Raw genomic sequence first — 11,742 nt, 5'->3', positions numbered from 1 at the left:
CGTCCGTCGTCGTCGTGGGGGGGGGGGGGGGTCCCTTGGCGGATGGCTGTGGGGCGCTCCCCTTCTGGTGGGTTGAATCGTCACCATGGGCGATGGGTTTGACGTGCGCTGACCGGCATTTACTCAAAAACTTTAAGCACACTAAACTGCCGCTAAAAAGCAACCCATTCCGCGCTAGGAAGGTCCATCCAACGGTCGCATCGTAGCCGCATTCCTTCGCGACTCCCGGCAGGCAGCAGACAGCAGACCGAAAGTCTATTCTAACCGGCTCCAGGAACTTTCCATCAATCCAGCGAATCCATCCGATGTGTGTCCCAAAATCGACGTCCGCTCAAAGAGGCATCTGCCTCGATCCATGCCAGGCAGAGTAGGAGTTCCTTAGATACCTTTACATATACACAGTAGCAGCCTCACAGAGTATACCGGTAGTCTGGAGTGCACTGCCACCTGGCAGCCAGGGCGAGGGTCCGAGTGCCCACCGCAGTCCCCTCGGTCGTCATGTCCTCGTCCCTGGCCGCGTCCAGGGCCCTGTTTCGCCAGGCCAGGTAGAAACGCAGCGTCGTAGCCATGGCAATGCAGGCTCCTGAGAAGGCGACGTTTGCTACGTTCGCCTGCCAGTAGCGCGGCCCCTGGGTGGCCGGGTAGAAGTAGCTGGCGTAGATGGACGCCAGGTTGGACCCTGCGTTGACGACGGCGTAGGCGACGGCGCGCTTGGCCGACGGCCGCGGCAGCGTCGTCGACACCCACGACAGGACGCAGCCAAAGGACCCGTACAACGACATCATCATAAAGGTGGCCGTATACCGCGCCGCCACGTGCAGCGTCGCCGCCGAGACGACGAAGCCGACGCTGCAGAGGACCTGCGGCCACACGACGTGCAGCCACCGCTCGCGCGCCGCGTCGCTGTGCCACGAGTTGGCGATGCCCAGGACCGCCGCGAACACGTACGGCGGCGCGCTCAGCAGGAGCGTCTCCCGCTGCGAGTAGCCCAGCGTCTGCACGATGGTCGGGAAGAAGTTGGTGAAGGCCGCCGCCGTGTTGAGCCCCAGCTGCATCATCCAGATCATGTACAGGCTGATGTCGCCGAAGGCGAGCCGGAGGCCCTGCATCGCCGTCGTGTCCGCCTGGTCCGCGGGGTCCTCGCCGGCCTCCTCGGCCAGCCTCAGCACCGCCAGCGCCCGCTCCTCGGTCGACAGCCACTTTGTGTCGGCCGGGTAGTCGGGGATCACGAAGAAGGTGACGCCCGCCACCGGGATCGTCATGGCGCCCTCGATGATGAAGAGCCAGCGCCAGTCTGCCAGTCCCGCGACCCCGTCCATGCCGCCCATGATGGCCGACCCTAGGAACCCGCTAAAGGCGCCGGCCATCAGGCCTGCCGCGAACAGGGTCGAGATGCGCTTGGCCAGCTCCTTCTTGGTGTACCAGGAGCTGAAGAGAAACAGAGCCCCGGGGAAAAATGGGGCCTCGACAAAGCCCAAAAGAAAGCGCAGCACCACCATGCCGGGGTAGTTTTGCACCGCCCCAGTGCATGCGCTAACCGTTCCCCACGACACCATGACGATGGGGAGGAACACCGACGGCCTCATCTTGTTGAGGATCATGTTTGTCGGCACTTGGGTAAGGATGTACCCAACGAAAAAGGTGCTGATGATGGTGTTGTATTGTGTGCCGTGTAGCCCAATGTCTTTTTCGAAGCTACCCAGCCGCGCCGTCGCGATGTTGTTTCTGTCGATGTGGTTGAGCACGCCTGGCTCACCGGCCGGGTTAGCTAACTCCCATAAGCCTGAAACGGAGGGCGGGACCGGGACACATACAGAGCAACACCATCAGCGGCATCATTCGAAGGTCAATCTTTCGAACCAAGTCCTTCTCCTTGCGCTCACGGTCCATGATTGGAGGCTCATTGTGTGGAGGCGTCTCGAGGCCCACGCTGGACGTCTCGAGATAGACGACATCGTCCCCCTCGGATGCTGCAGTCTTGCCTGGGAGGTCTTTGTGCGACATGGTATTCTAGTCTACGGCTACTGCGTCTACCGGTGAAGAGTTACCGAGAGCGGGACATCATCAGTTTACAAGTAGAAATAGCATGGAGGACCACATTCTCTACACCGCCGGACAAGATTCGCATGACTCAAAAGTGCTCGAGGGCCGATGGGTCAGTCCCCGCAGGTCTCCTCCTTACGGACCTCACTCCATGGGGAACACCTCTGCTTTTCCACATGACCTGACTTTGATGACAAGTATTATCGAAATACACCCACCTCTCCAGTTGCGTGATAGTCTCTGAGATGACTCCGGTTTGGCTCCGAGGGGCGTGTCCGCCATCGGTAGTCTAGGAGGCGTGCGGTCATCGGCTCGCCTAACCTGCCTAGCGGTAGCCGACGGGTGGAGCCTTGGGGAGTGTCTCCATTCCCTACTCCGCCGCTAGCCGATCGATGAGCCACGCTTCCCGGTCCCGAGGGTGCTTTGTCTCCGCCGCCGCGGGGGCCGCGCTGGATCTGACGACCTCGAGGCGGGGGAGACCCCTGAGCGGAGGTCCTCGACGCCCACGTTACAGCCTTAGGGGTCACCGCCCTCGCCGGCTCGTTCCGTCATTGGGACAGCACGAGTCGCGGTCAGCGAAAGGCGAGAGTTTTTTTCTTTCTTTATGTAGACGGACAGCTCCGGGCGAATATCTCCCGAGCCTTTTGTACAAGACTTAGAACCTTTTTTTAACGTCGCGAGATACCCCCACAACCTAGACACCAGGCCACACCCACGGCAGGCCATCACATCTGATTTTACGTTTCTCTTGATACCCTCACACCAAGTCCACACAGAATGACGTCCACAGCAAAGAAGGCCTTCCCTCCCGGGATCCACGTGCCCAGCCTAACGTGGTTCGAGGGCACGCAAGAGCAGGGCATCGATTGGGCTGTGCAGAAGAAGCACTTTGAGTTTCTGGTCAAGTCGGGGCTGCACGGCAGTACGTAATGCCTTGCGATCCATGGAGAGAGAAGGACATGGCGCTGACAAACCTGATTTACCGTAGTCGTTATCGCTGGCACCAACGGCGAGGCCGTGACGCTGTCAGCAGACGAGAAGCGCGACCTGGTGGTCGCGGCGCGCGAGATCGCCACTGCCAACGGACGCGGCGACATGCCCATCACGCTGGGCTGCGGCGGGCAGAGCACGCAGCAGGTGATCGCCGAGACGAGGCAGGCGGCCGCGGCGGGCGCTGACTTTGCGCTCGTGCTGACACCCAGCTACTTCCACTTCGCCATGAACGAGGACACCATCGTGGGCTTCTTCCGGGAGCTGGCCGACGCCAGCCCGGTCCCCATCGTCATCTACAACTTCCCGGGCGTCGTGGCCGGCCTCGACGTCAACTCGGACATGCTGGCGGCGCTGGGCGCGCACGCCAACATCATCGGCGTCAAGCTCACGTGCGGCGGCATCGCAAAGGTGGCGCGCGTGTCGGCGCAGTACAAGCCCGGCGAGTTCTTCACGCTCGCGGGCCAGAGCGACTGGCTGGTCCCCGCCATGGGCCTGGGCAGCATCGGCGCCATCACGGGCGTGGCCAACCTGTACCCGCGCGCGTGCGTGCGCATATTTGACCTGCACCGCGCCGGCCAGGTCAAGGAGGCCGAGGCGGCCCAGATCGAGCTGGCCAAAATGGAGTGGGGGTTCGGCAAGGGCGGCATCAACGGCACCAAGCACATCGTGGCCAAGCTGCGGTCGTACCCGCTCGAGAGCAGCCACTGCCGCCGCCCGTACCCGCAGTACTCGGATCCCAAGAAGCAGGAGTGGATCGACGGCGTGGTCAGGCCGCTCGAGGCCGAGGAGAGGGCGCTTAACGAGCACTACTAGGGCGTGCTGTAATAGGTAGAAACGTGACTATAGGTGATGTAAACCCAAGATTACCTTTAATGAAGAATGAGAGCCACAGGTCAGAATGAGGCCCGTTGTATTTCAGCGAAGAGAAGAGAGGGGACATGTGAAGAAGGTGGAATGTTCAAATTCGATCAGATGCAGACTAAAACTGCACTAATATCCAGCGCCGCACAAAATCAAGCGGCGCTCTTTTTAGACTGTAACCCGCTCCAAACGCCAAAAGGTATCAAAAACATGAGGGGAAAAAAAAAAAGAAATAGTCAACCCCAACAACAAAAGGAAACGAAACAACCTATCCCCGTCGGCTTAAGCAAAGCCACGGAAGTGCCTCGGGTGCCGCCTGGCGACGGGCCTGACAAAGGCTGGCTCGCCCGTAACGCCGCGGCGCAGGACCTCGGACTCGCCCTCGCCGTCCTCGGCGGAGTCGACTTCGACCGTCTCCTCGCGGCGGCGGTCCAGGGCAGAGGAGGAGGCGTCCTCGCTGCTGGCGTTATCGTCGGTGTTAGCAGTGTCATCAAGGAGGTCGGCGAACTCGTCGTCGCCGGCGGCGGCGCTGGCGTTGTCGTCGTCAAACGTCGCCTCGTCGTCGCCGGCATCGGCCTCGTCGTCGGCCGTGTCAGCCTCATCATCGCCTGCGTCGGCCTCGTCGTCGGCAGTGTCGGCCTCATTGTCGGCAGTGTCGGCCTCATTGTCGGAAGTGTCGGCCTCATCGTCGCCAGCATCTGCTTCGTCATCAGCAGCGTCAGCCTCGTCGTCGCCGGCGTCGGCCTCATCGTCGCCGGCGTCGGCCTCATCATCGGCAGCATCCGCGTTATCATCGTCGGCCTCTGCGTCGTCGTCAGCAAACGCGTCGTCGTCGGCCTCTGCGCTGTCCTCGGCCTCGGCGTCGGCAAAGTCCTCCCCGGCCTCGGCGTCATCGGAGCGCGCCTGCACCTGGGGCGGGAAGTCCTCGACGTCGCTGAGGCCGCGGGCAATCAGCTGGCGCCTGTGCTCCGGGTCGTAAAAGTCAGTCTGGCCGGCGTCGTCGCGGGTGATCAGCCGCGAGTCGTGGCCCGAACCCTGCGTGTTAGCGTCGACCGCCGAGGCGATGGCCGGCAGGGCCGCGGCGAGCAGGAAGGCGGCGAAGGTCTGGCAACGCATTTTGATGTCTGTGGGTTCTGGTGAGTTGGTAGTAAATAGGAAACGCTGCGCGGAGGGGGTGGAGGGGGGTTGGTTAGACTTGAATTTCAGGGGTCGACGATTTGGCGATGGTCCCTATTGTGATTTGCGATTGTGGTGGGTGGTGGTTCGAGAGAAAGGAGGAAAATGGAGAAAAAGTGAAAAAGGAGAAAAGTAAAGGTTGCTAGATATAAACGAAGCCCAATGGTAAAGTTGGAAAAGCAGGCACGGTTAGTAGGTGTCCAGATCTGGCGAGCTGGGACGAGATGGAGTTATAAGTGGCGGAGTGTGTTGATGTTGTTGTTGATGTTGTTGTTGGTGTTGTTGGATTGGTGTGATGATGGATAAAACAAAAACGCTCTCTCGGCTCGTTGCAATCCAAATTCTTATATCCAAAGCAGCAGCACAGGAATCCGGGGTTGTTGGTGCTGCCTCGGAGGCGTAGTGTGGGATTACTACCAGGCCAGGCTCGCTAACCGTGGACAGTAATCGCATCGAGGCGGAGCCTGTTTGAGACGTGCACCGCGGCCCGTCGCCAGCCAATTTGGCGGGGTTGGCTGGGCCCTGCAGCTGGCGGGCGGGGATCACGTGCCGTTTCTTACTGTTTGATGGAGTCGTTTCCCTTTCCGCGGCCACCAACGCCAGGGGCGCGGTGGCGCAGCGCGTCAGTGAAGGAGATGGGACGGAGTTTACTACAACTGGCACTCATGATAGAATGACGACCGCTTCGGACTCGATCCCGCCTGGGACTTTCCGTTACCTAAGTCGATCCAGGCGCATGGTGCGCGTAGCGCTGCACGGATTGTCGATCGGCCTAATGGCTTCGCTTGTTATTTTCTCCTTCTCGCCTTGTTCCCAAAGGAGAATACCGATCGCTGCGGTCGGTCAGACACAGCCAGCACGCCTCCCACCAATCTCCTGCCAGTTGCTTTTTCTGCATTCGACTGGAATCGCCCCGGCTAAGAAAAGGGAGGCCGAGTGCGGCTGACGTGGAAAAGGAAGGTGGGCATAGCGTTTCGGCAAAGTGCCATGATGAGCCTGGCGTGTCTGTGCGGTGGAATCACGTAACCATCAGTCATCGCGAGGCGCCGAGCATTGAGACCGCCTTACCCAGACTAGTGTCTACACTATTGTTCGGCAGCGGTGCCGGCCGTCTGACTTGTCCGGAATGGATCAGAACTCTCCGCGGACCCAAGTTCCTGGATCAGGTAGTTACGGCCCAATTGCCTATCTGCCCATCTGCCCATCTTGGCGATTTCACACAGACAGCCAGACTACGGAAACCATCCGTACATGGCTGCCGCTAACAGCGGAAAGCCTTCGTTTTGGCACGGTCGCGAGCGGACTATTGTCGGTATTACTCGCGCGGGCATCCGGGCTAAAGAGCATAGAAGGATGGAGAACGTGGCCGCTCGCCCTCTGTCAGCACCCGGCATTATGCAGGCGCATGGAGCGTTGGGTACAGCTCGCCTGCGGCCGGATGCCACCCTAGCTCAGTCAAAGTACGAGCAAGCCTCGGTGAGTGGACAATGCGAGCGGTGCGGCGTAACACCACCCAGCAGCAGCACCCGTCGACACTTCAGGGTCTGGCATTACTAAAATCCCACACCGCGCCGTCTTCCTTCCCCAGAGGCGCCGCCGCCTTCCCCAGCCGGCCATCTTGGGCTGGCAAATCTGTACCGACGTTAACGCCATCATCCCGTGCCTGTTGCACCAGAATTCACTGCAATTCCGTAAAAAGAAAGGGGGCACAGCCCCAATCCCTCAGAAGGGGCCGTCTGGCTGTGTTGTAGTGTCATCTTTCGTCTTATCCCATCGTCCATCTGTCCTTTGCCTTTGACCGCCTGTCCAGCAAAGCGGCAAAGCACCCACGCAGCCTTGCCCCACCAAAGCAACGCAGCGACCCGACCGCGCGGTTCCGGCCAGTGTAGGTTCAATCGGTCGAGTCGCCCTATCCGATCGATCGACCAGTCCCCGCCGAGCATCCCCGGCTTGGCCCCGCCAGTCGAACCGACGAGTCGCTCACCTCCCCACCGGCAGTGGGGTACTGGCCACACCATGCCGACCGGCCAGCCGGATCTGGCTATCCTCAGCGCCGAGCAGTACGACGACGGCTCCTCCTCCTCCCGTGACAACGCCCGCAGGCCCGCCGCCCCCTCCAGCAGCGACGATGTGCCGGCCCCGAGGAAGCGCGCGAGGAGGCCGCCCGTGGCCTCTGGGGACGCCGGCGGCGGCAGCACCACGGCGACGGCCACTGAAGGGGACGCCGGCGGCGGCAGCGGCGGCGGCGAGAAGAAGCGTGCGCGCGGGCGGCCCCGCCTGACCGCCGACGACGAGTCCGCCGCCGAGCGCAGGCGCACGCAGATCCGGCTGGCGCAGCGCGCGTACCGCAACCGCAAGGAGACGGCCATCACCACGCTCGAGCAGCAGGTCAAGGACCTGCGCGACACGAACGAGGAGATGAGCCACGCCTTCATGGCCCTGCACGACTTTGCCGTCCAGCGCGGCCTGCTGGACACCAGGCCCGACTTTGGCGATCGCCTGCGCTCCACCACGGAGAGATTCGTCGCCCTCGCTCGCAAGACGGCGGAGGTTGGGGCTGTCGAGGATGAGGCCGACGCCCCTGAGCCGGCCGGGGCGGACAACGCGGGCAGGAAAACTAAGGCACGGGCTGGCACACCAAGTTCTGAGGAAGTCGAAGAGGTGCCGAGGGCCACGGATCGCCCTTCTGTAGGAGCCAGTGCACTGCCGCAACAACAGCAACAGCCGCAGCAGATGCTGTACGGAGGCTTCGTGGTCTCACAAGAATACGTCCCGAACCTGGACGCCTCCATGCCCAACTACGGCTTCGGCGACGCGGTCCTGGGCGGGAACCTCGACCTCGACGTCGGCATCGGCGGGTCCGCGTGGAACGAGCTCGAGACCATCACGCAGCCGACCATGGACAACGCCAGCTTCCCCCTGACCGAGGACCAAATCTTCTCCATCATGGGCGGCGGCACCACCGCCGCCGCCCCGTCCCCGCTGCCGCACCCGGCCCTGCCGTCGCCGCCGCGCACCTACGCCGCGTCCGAGTCGACGTTTGGCCGGCGCCTGCAGCGCTTCGCCGTCGAGCGCGCCCTGTCGCTCATCTCGATGCCGAACCCGCCGCCCCTGCGCCTCGTGCGCGTCTTCGGCTTCTGCCTGCCCTTCGAGAGCGCCGACGACATCCGCCGGCGGCTCAGCAGCGCCCTGAGCCGTCCCCAGGGTCAGTCCATGTTTTACTGGCAGTACCCCTTCCACCACCTGGGCGGCGCCGGCTCGCACTTCCCCCCGGGCACCGTGTCCTCGACCCCTACTGACCCAGCCCGGTTCGGGGCCGCCCCCACAGTCGATACCAGGACCCAGCAGCAGCAGCAGCAGCGTAGCTTCGCGGTAGGCAACCAGGGCACCGCCGACGTCATGCGGCCGCGCAACGGCGCAGGCTTCGGCATGGGGCCCTTTACGCAGCCCGTGTCTGAGTCGGGCTCGTCGCACCTCGACGCCCGCCAGCGCATCAAGGTGCCCGGGTTCGAGGGGGACTTTTACGACTCGGACGAGGTCGAGCTGTGGCTGCGCCGTCGGGGCGTCGACATCGCCCCCGCCCAGGACTACGTCACTACCGAGGTCGACCTGTCCGCGTTCGACCAGCCGGGCTCGCCTGGGGAGGGGAACGCCTCTTCCTTGTACCCCGCCGCCCCCGAGGGCCTGTTCCCCACCCCGGACATCATGGGATACAAGGCGCTCGACAGCGGCGCGGCGGGCGGAGTCGGAGATTTCGGGTCCTTGGGGACGGCGTCAGCGACCGCCTTGCCGACCACGGCGGCGCCAACGGGGCCGCACTTGCTGCCTCCCCCGTCGTCAGCGCAGGAGCGTTCGCCACCCAATATGTGGAGTACAGGTTCCGAGAATCTGCTGGCCGACATGTCGACCTTTATGTTCTCGGGCGTTTCCTTCGATTCCCAGGATATGTTTGCTGCACCCTCAGCGAGCGCTGGCGACTTCACGGCCAGGAACAACATGCAATTCATGCCGGACCTTTCCATGCCCCAGCAGGCGCAGCAGCCGGCGACCCCCCGCAAGACATTGATCACGCTCGATGTTTCCATCTTTGTGCAGAGTAAGCGCTTCTCTCATGATCACTGGATCCTAAAATACCGCGAGGCTAGATTTACTGACATTGCTGCTTAACAGAGTTAACCGAGAAGGCGACATGTCTGGGGAGATCACCTGGGTTCCGGATCGACAATGTACGGCAAGCATTTCTTGCCTCGGCGCATCGTCTCTCAATGACTGTATGACGAGAGAGTTATTTTTGGAAAGAGAAATCTGGGCGGTGTTTATAGATATCCCATTCCATCTCAAGGGACTTTTTCAATAGAAAAGCCTCCGCCTTTCTTGCGCATACTCGTACCGTCTCAAAAGCTGCCTCACTCCACCCCCTCGCCGGGGCTTGTGTTTTCGGCAGCTTGCTCCATCCTCAGGCGGCGGCGTTCACTCTTGATGCTTTTACGCGTCAGCTTCTCGTCCTCGGCCAGCCTCCTCTCCTCCTTGGCGACCCCCCACAGCAGCCTGACGCGCTCCAGCTGGTCCAGCCGCTGCGCCTGCAGCTGCGCCTGCATGTAGCGGACGCCGAACCGCGTGGAGCCTGCAAACGTGTCGAGCCCGTCTGCACCACCCCCACCGCCGCCGCCGCCGCCACGGCCACCGCGCCCGCGCCGCGCGATCCCCTGCTCCACGAGCTGCGCCTGCACCATTTCCTCCCACTCGTCCTCGAGGCGCGCGGCCGCGGCGCCGTCGCCGCGGTCCATCTCGACCATGCGCGAGATGCGCTCGCCGCGCTTGGACTCGAGCGCGTGGATGGCCGCGCCCAGCCGCAGGCTCTGCGGCTTGCGCACGCGCAGGAACGGGAACCCGTTGACGGTGGCGGCGAGCTTGGGCACGCCGCGCACGCCCGCCAGCGTCGACGGGGCCGCCGGGCGGGTGGGGTGCTCGTACAGGAAGCGGGGCTGGACCTGCGCGGGCACGTGGTTGGTCGCGGCGGCCGCGAAGGCGCCCAGCGCGGCGCTGTAGTGGTCGTCGTCGGCGCCGAGGGGGTCGGGCTCGGCGTAGGAAGGGTTGGGGACGCGGCGCAGGAACGGTATCGAGGGTCCGCGCACGCGCCCGCCGCTGAGGCTGCGCCGCTCGCCGGGCTGGTTGAGCCGCGGGCGCGAGCTGGGGGGTTCGTCGCCCATCTCGACGCCCGCGCCTGCTGCTGCCGCGCGCCGGCGCTTGATGCGGTCCTCGTGGTAACGCGTCAGGAAGTCGAGGACGGTTTTGTGGGCGGGGCTGTCGGGCTCGCGCGCGGCCGAGAGGAGGTCGAGGAACTGGTGGGGTAGGGGCGGGCCGTCAGCTTTGGCTGGCAGCAGGAATGTTTGGGCGGGGGTTCGGACATGTTTTCTTCCGTACCTTGTATCCATTGGACAGGGACGAGGTGACCAGGCGGGGGCTGATGTAGGACTTGTTCCTCCGGAAGCCCTTACGGATGAGGTGCTTGATGGGGTTGACGGTGCCGTCGCCACGCGTCTGCGCGCTCGGGAGGACGACCTGGGGCACCTGCCGGAGAAGGGCCTTATACAGCGCGAAGCCTGGCGAGGAGGGTCGGACGTCAGGATGGGGGTCGGGTCGAGGGCGGCATCGGAGCCGTGGGCGGAGCTACCGCTTTCGCGACCATAACCCCGGGTGTTGGGGCATCTTTTTGCTGGGAGGGGCTGGAGGGCAGGCCGACGTACATGCTATGCGATGACGCGGATCGCGCGCGGGCACGTAGAGTAACGGCATTCACCTTGCTGTGGCCGGCATGCCAGTCTCGTCAAAGACCAGGTCTTTCTTGCCCGGGCATCGAGTTGAGAGCAGTTTGGCGTTGGGCCCATCACTTCACTAGCGAATTCGAAAGGGGTTGTGATTGGCTAAGCGTGTCGTGATGGCGGGGTGGCTTGGGAAATTTCATGCTACATTTGGGTACTAAGCACGGGATGCCTAGTGGAGGCTGCCGTCCTCGTTTCGCTGCAGCACGCTTTGCGACAAATTGCCCGGCTGGCGTTGGGTGTTCCCGACGTTAAAGGAGCTGTGGAGCACCGCCTTTCAGGAGCATATGCCTGCTTGGTTTGAGGCGCACTTTTGGCGGACCCCATCGCCAAACGGACCTTTAGACCGAAGGGCTCCTGGAGTCCGCAAACCACGTCTCCCGCACTATGGCTAAAGAGACCGAGCGGTTTGGCGGGGACCCGTGGAAGAAACTGGTGCTTGGGGGCATTAGCCAGGGAGGCGCCTTCGGGACATGGACGCTCCTATCGCAACGGGGCGTTGAGCGAAAACTGTATGCCTTCTTTGCCGCTAGCGCTTGGCTCCCATTCGCGGCTAACGTTAAAGATCTACTGACTGGCCAGACGAGGGGGCATACCGGAGCATCGCCCGGACCCGGGAGCACGGAACCGAAGGATGCGGTTCTTGCTATGATACCACCCTTCGACCTATCTGTGCCCACCGGGTCTCTAGAGCAGATCACCATCTTCCTTGGCCATAGGGCCGACAATACGTACGTAAATGTGGAGCTGGGTCGTCAAGCAGCCCATGTCTTGACCTAGGCGAGATAGGCTGTCGAGCTGAAAGAGTATACCGGGGGCGGGGAAGGCCATTGGTTCAAGGTGCTAG

General features: G+C 62.8%; 6 protein-coding genes across 6 annotated transcripts; 3 read left to right on the top strand and 3 right to left on the bottom strand.

Annotated features, from left to right (window-relative positions):
• Nucleotides 1-20: 20 nt before the first annotated feature.
• Nucleotides 21-2,057, bottom strand: GGTG_07650 (hypothetical protein). The gene is made up of 2 exons (XM_009225474.1): nt 1,815-2,057; nt 21-1,747 (listed from the first exon to the last, which is right to left on the bottom strand). The coding sequence occupies exons 1-2, from the start codon at nt 2,002-2,004 to the stop codon at nt 411-413; spliced, it is 1,527 nt and encodes a 508-aa protein (XP_009223738.1). The 5' UTR covers nt 2,005-2,057; the 3' UTR covers nt 21-410.
• Nucleotides 2,058-2,539: 482 nt separating this feature from the next.
• GGTG_07649 (hypothetical protein) lies at nt 2,540-3,955 on the top strand. The gene is made up of 2 exons (XM_009225473.1): nt 2,540-2,965; nt 3,032-3,955. Exons 1-2 carry the CDS (start codon nt 2,821-2,823, stop codon nt 3,847-3,849), a joined length of 963 nt encoding a protein of 320 aa, XP_009223737.1. The 5' UTR covers nt 2,540-2,820; the 3' UTR covers nt 3,850-3,955.
• GGTG_07648 (hypothetical protein) lies at nt 3,940-5,791 on the bottom strand. Its single transcript, XM_009225472.1, has one exon. It carries the CDS (start codon nt 5,011-5,013, stop codon nt 4,180-4,182), a length of 834 nt encoding a protein of 277 aa, XP_009223736.1. The 5' UTR covers nt 5,014-5,791; the 3' UTR covers nt 3,940-4,179.
• An 835-nt stretch (nt 5,792-6,626) lies between these two features.
• Nucleotides 6,627-9,415, top strand: GGTG_07647 (hypothetical protein). The gene is made up of 2 exons (XM_009225471.1): nt 6,627-9,169; nt 9,244-9,415. Exons 1-2 carry the CDS (start codon nt 7,090-7,092, stop codon nt 9,348-9,350), a joined length of 2,187 nt encoding a protein of 728 aa, XP_009223735.1. The 5' UTR covers nt 6,627-7,089; the 3' UTR covers nt 9,351-9,415.
• GGTG_07646 (hypothetical protein) lies at nt 9,161-11,029 on the bottom strand. Its single transcript, XM_009225470.1, has 3 exons — nt 10,821-11,029; nt 10,498-10,676; nt 9,161-10,415 (listed from the first exon to the last, which is right to left on the bottom strand). The coding sequence occupies exons 1-3, from the start codon at nt 10,867-10,869 to the stop codon at nt 9,480-9,482; spliced, it is 1,164 nt and encodes a 387-aa protein (XP_009223734.1). The 5' UTR covers nt 10,870-11,029; the 3' UTR covers nt 9,161-9,479.
• Nucleotides 11,030-11,282: 253 nt separating this feature from the next.
• GGTG_07645 (hypothetical protein) lies at nt 11,283-11,675 on the top strand (the record flags this gene model as incomplete). The annotated part of the gene is made up of 1 exon (XM_009225469.1): nt 11,283-11,675. The coding sequence occupies one exon, from the start codon at nt 11,283-11,285 to the stop codon at nt 11,673-11,675; it is 393 nt and encodes a 130-aa protein (XP_009223733.1).
• Nucleotides 11,676-11,742: the final 67 nt, after the last annotated feature.

The sequence above is a fragment of the Gaeumannomyces tritici genome (genome assembly GCF_000145635.1).
Source record: "Gaeumannomyces tritici R3-111a-1 unplaced genomic scaffold supercont2.4, whole genome shotgun sequence".
In the NCBI taxonomy this organism is placed as follows: domain Eukaryota; kingdom Fungi; phylum Ascomycota; class Sordariomycetes; order Magnaporthales; family Magnaporthaceae; genus Gaeumannomyces; species Gaeumannomyces tritici.
This window is presented reverse-complemented; position numbering and strand designations above follow the sequence as displayed.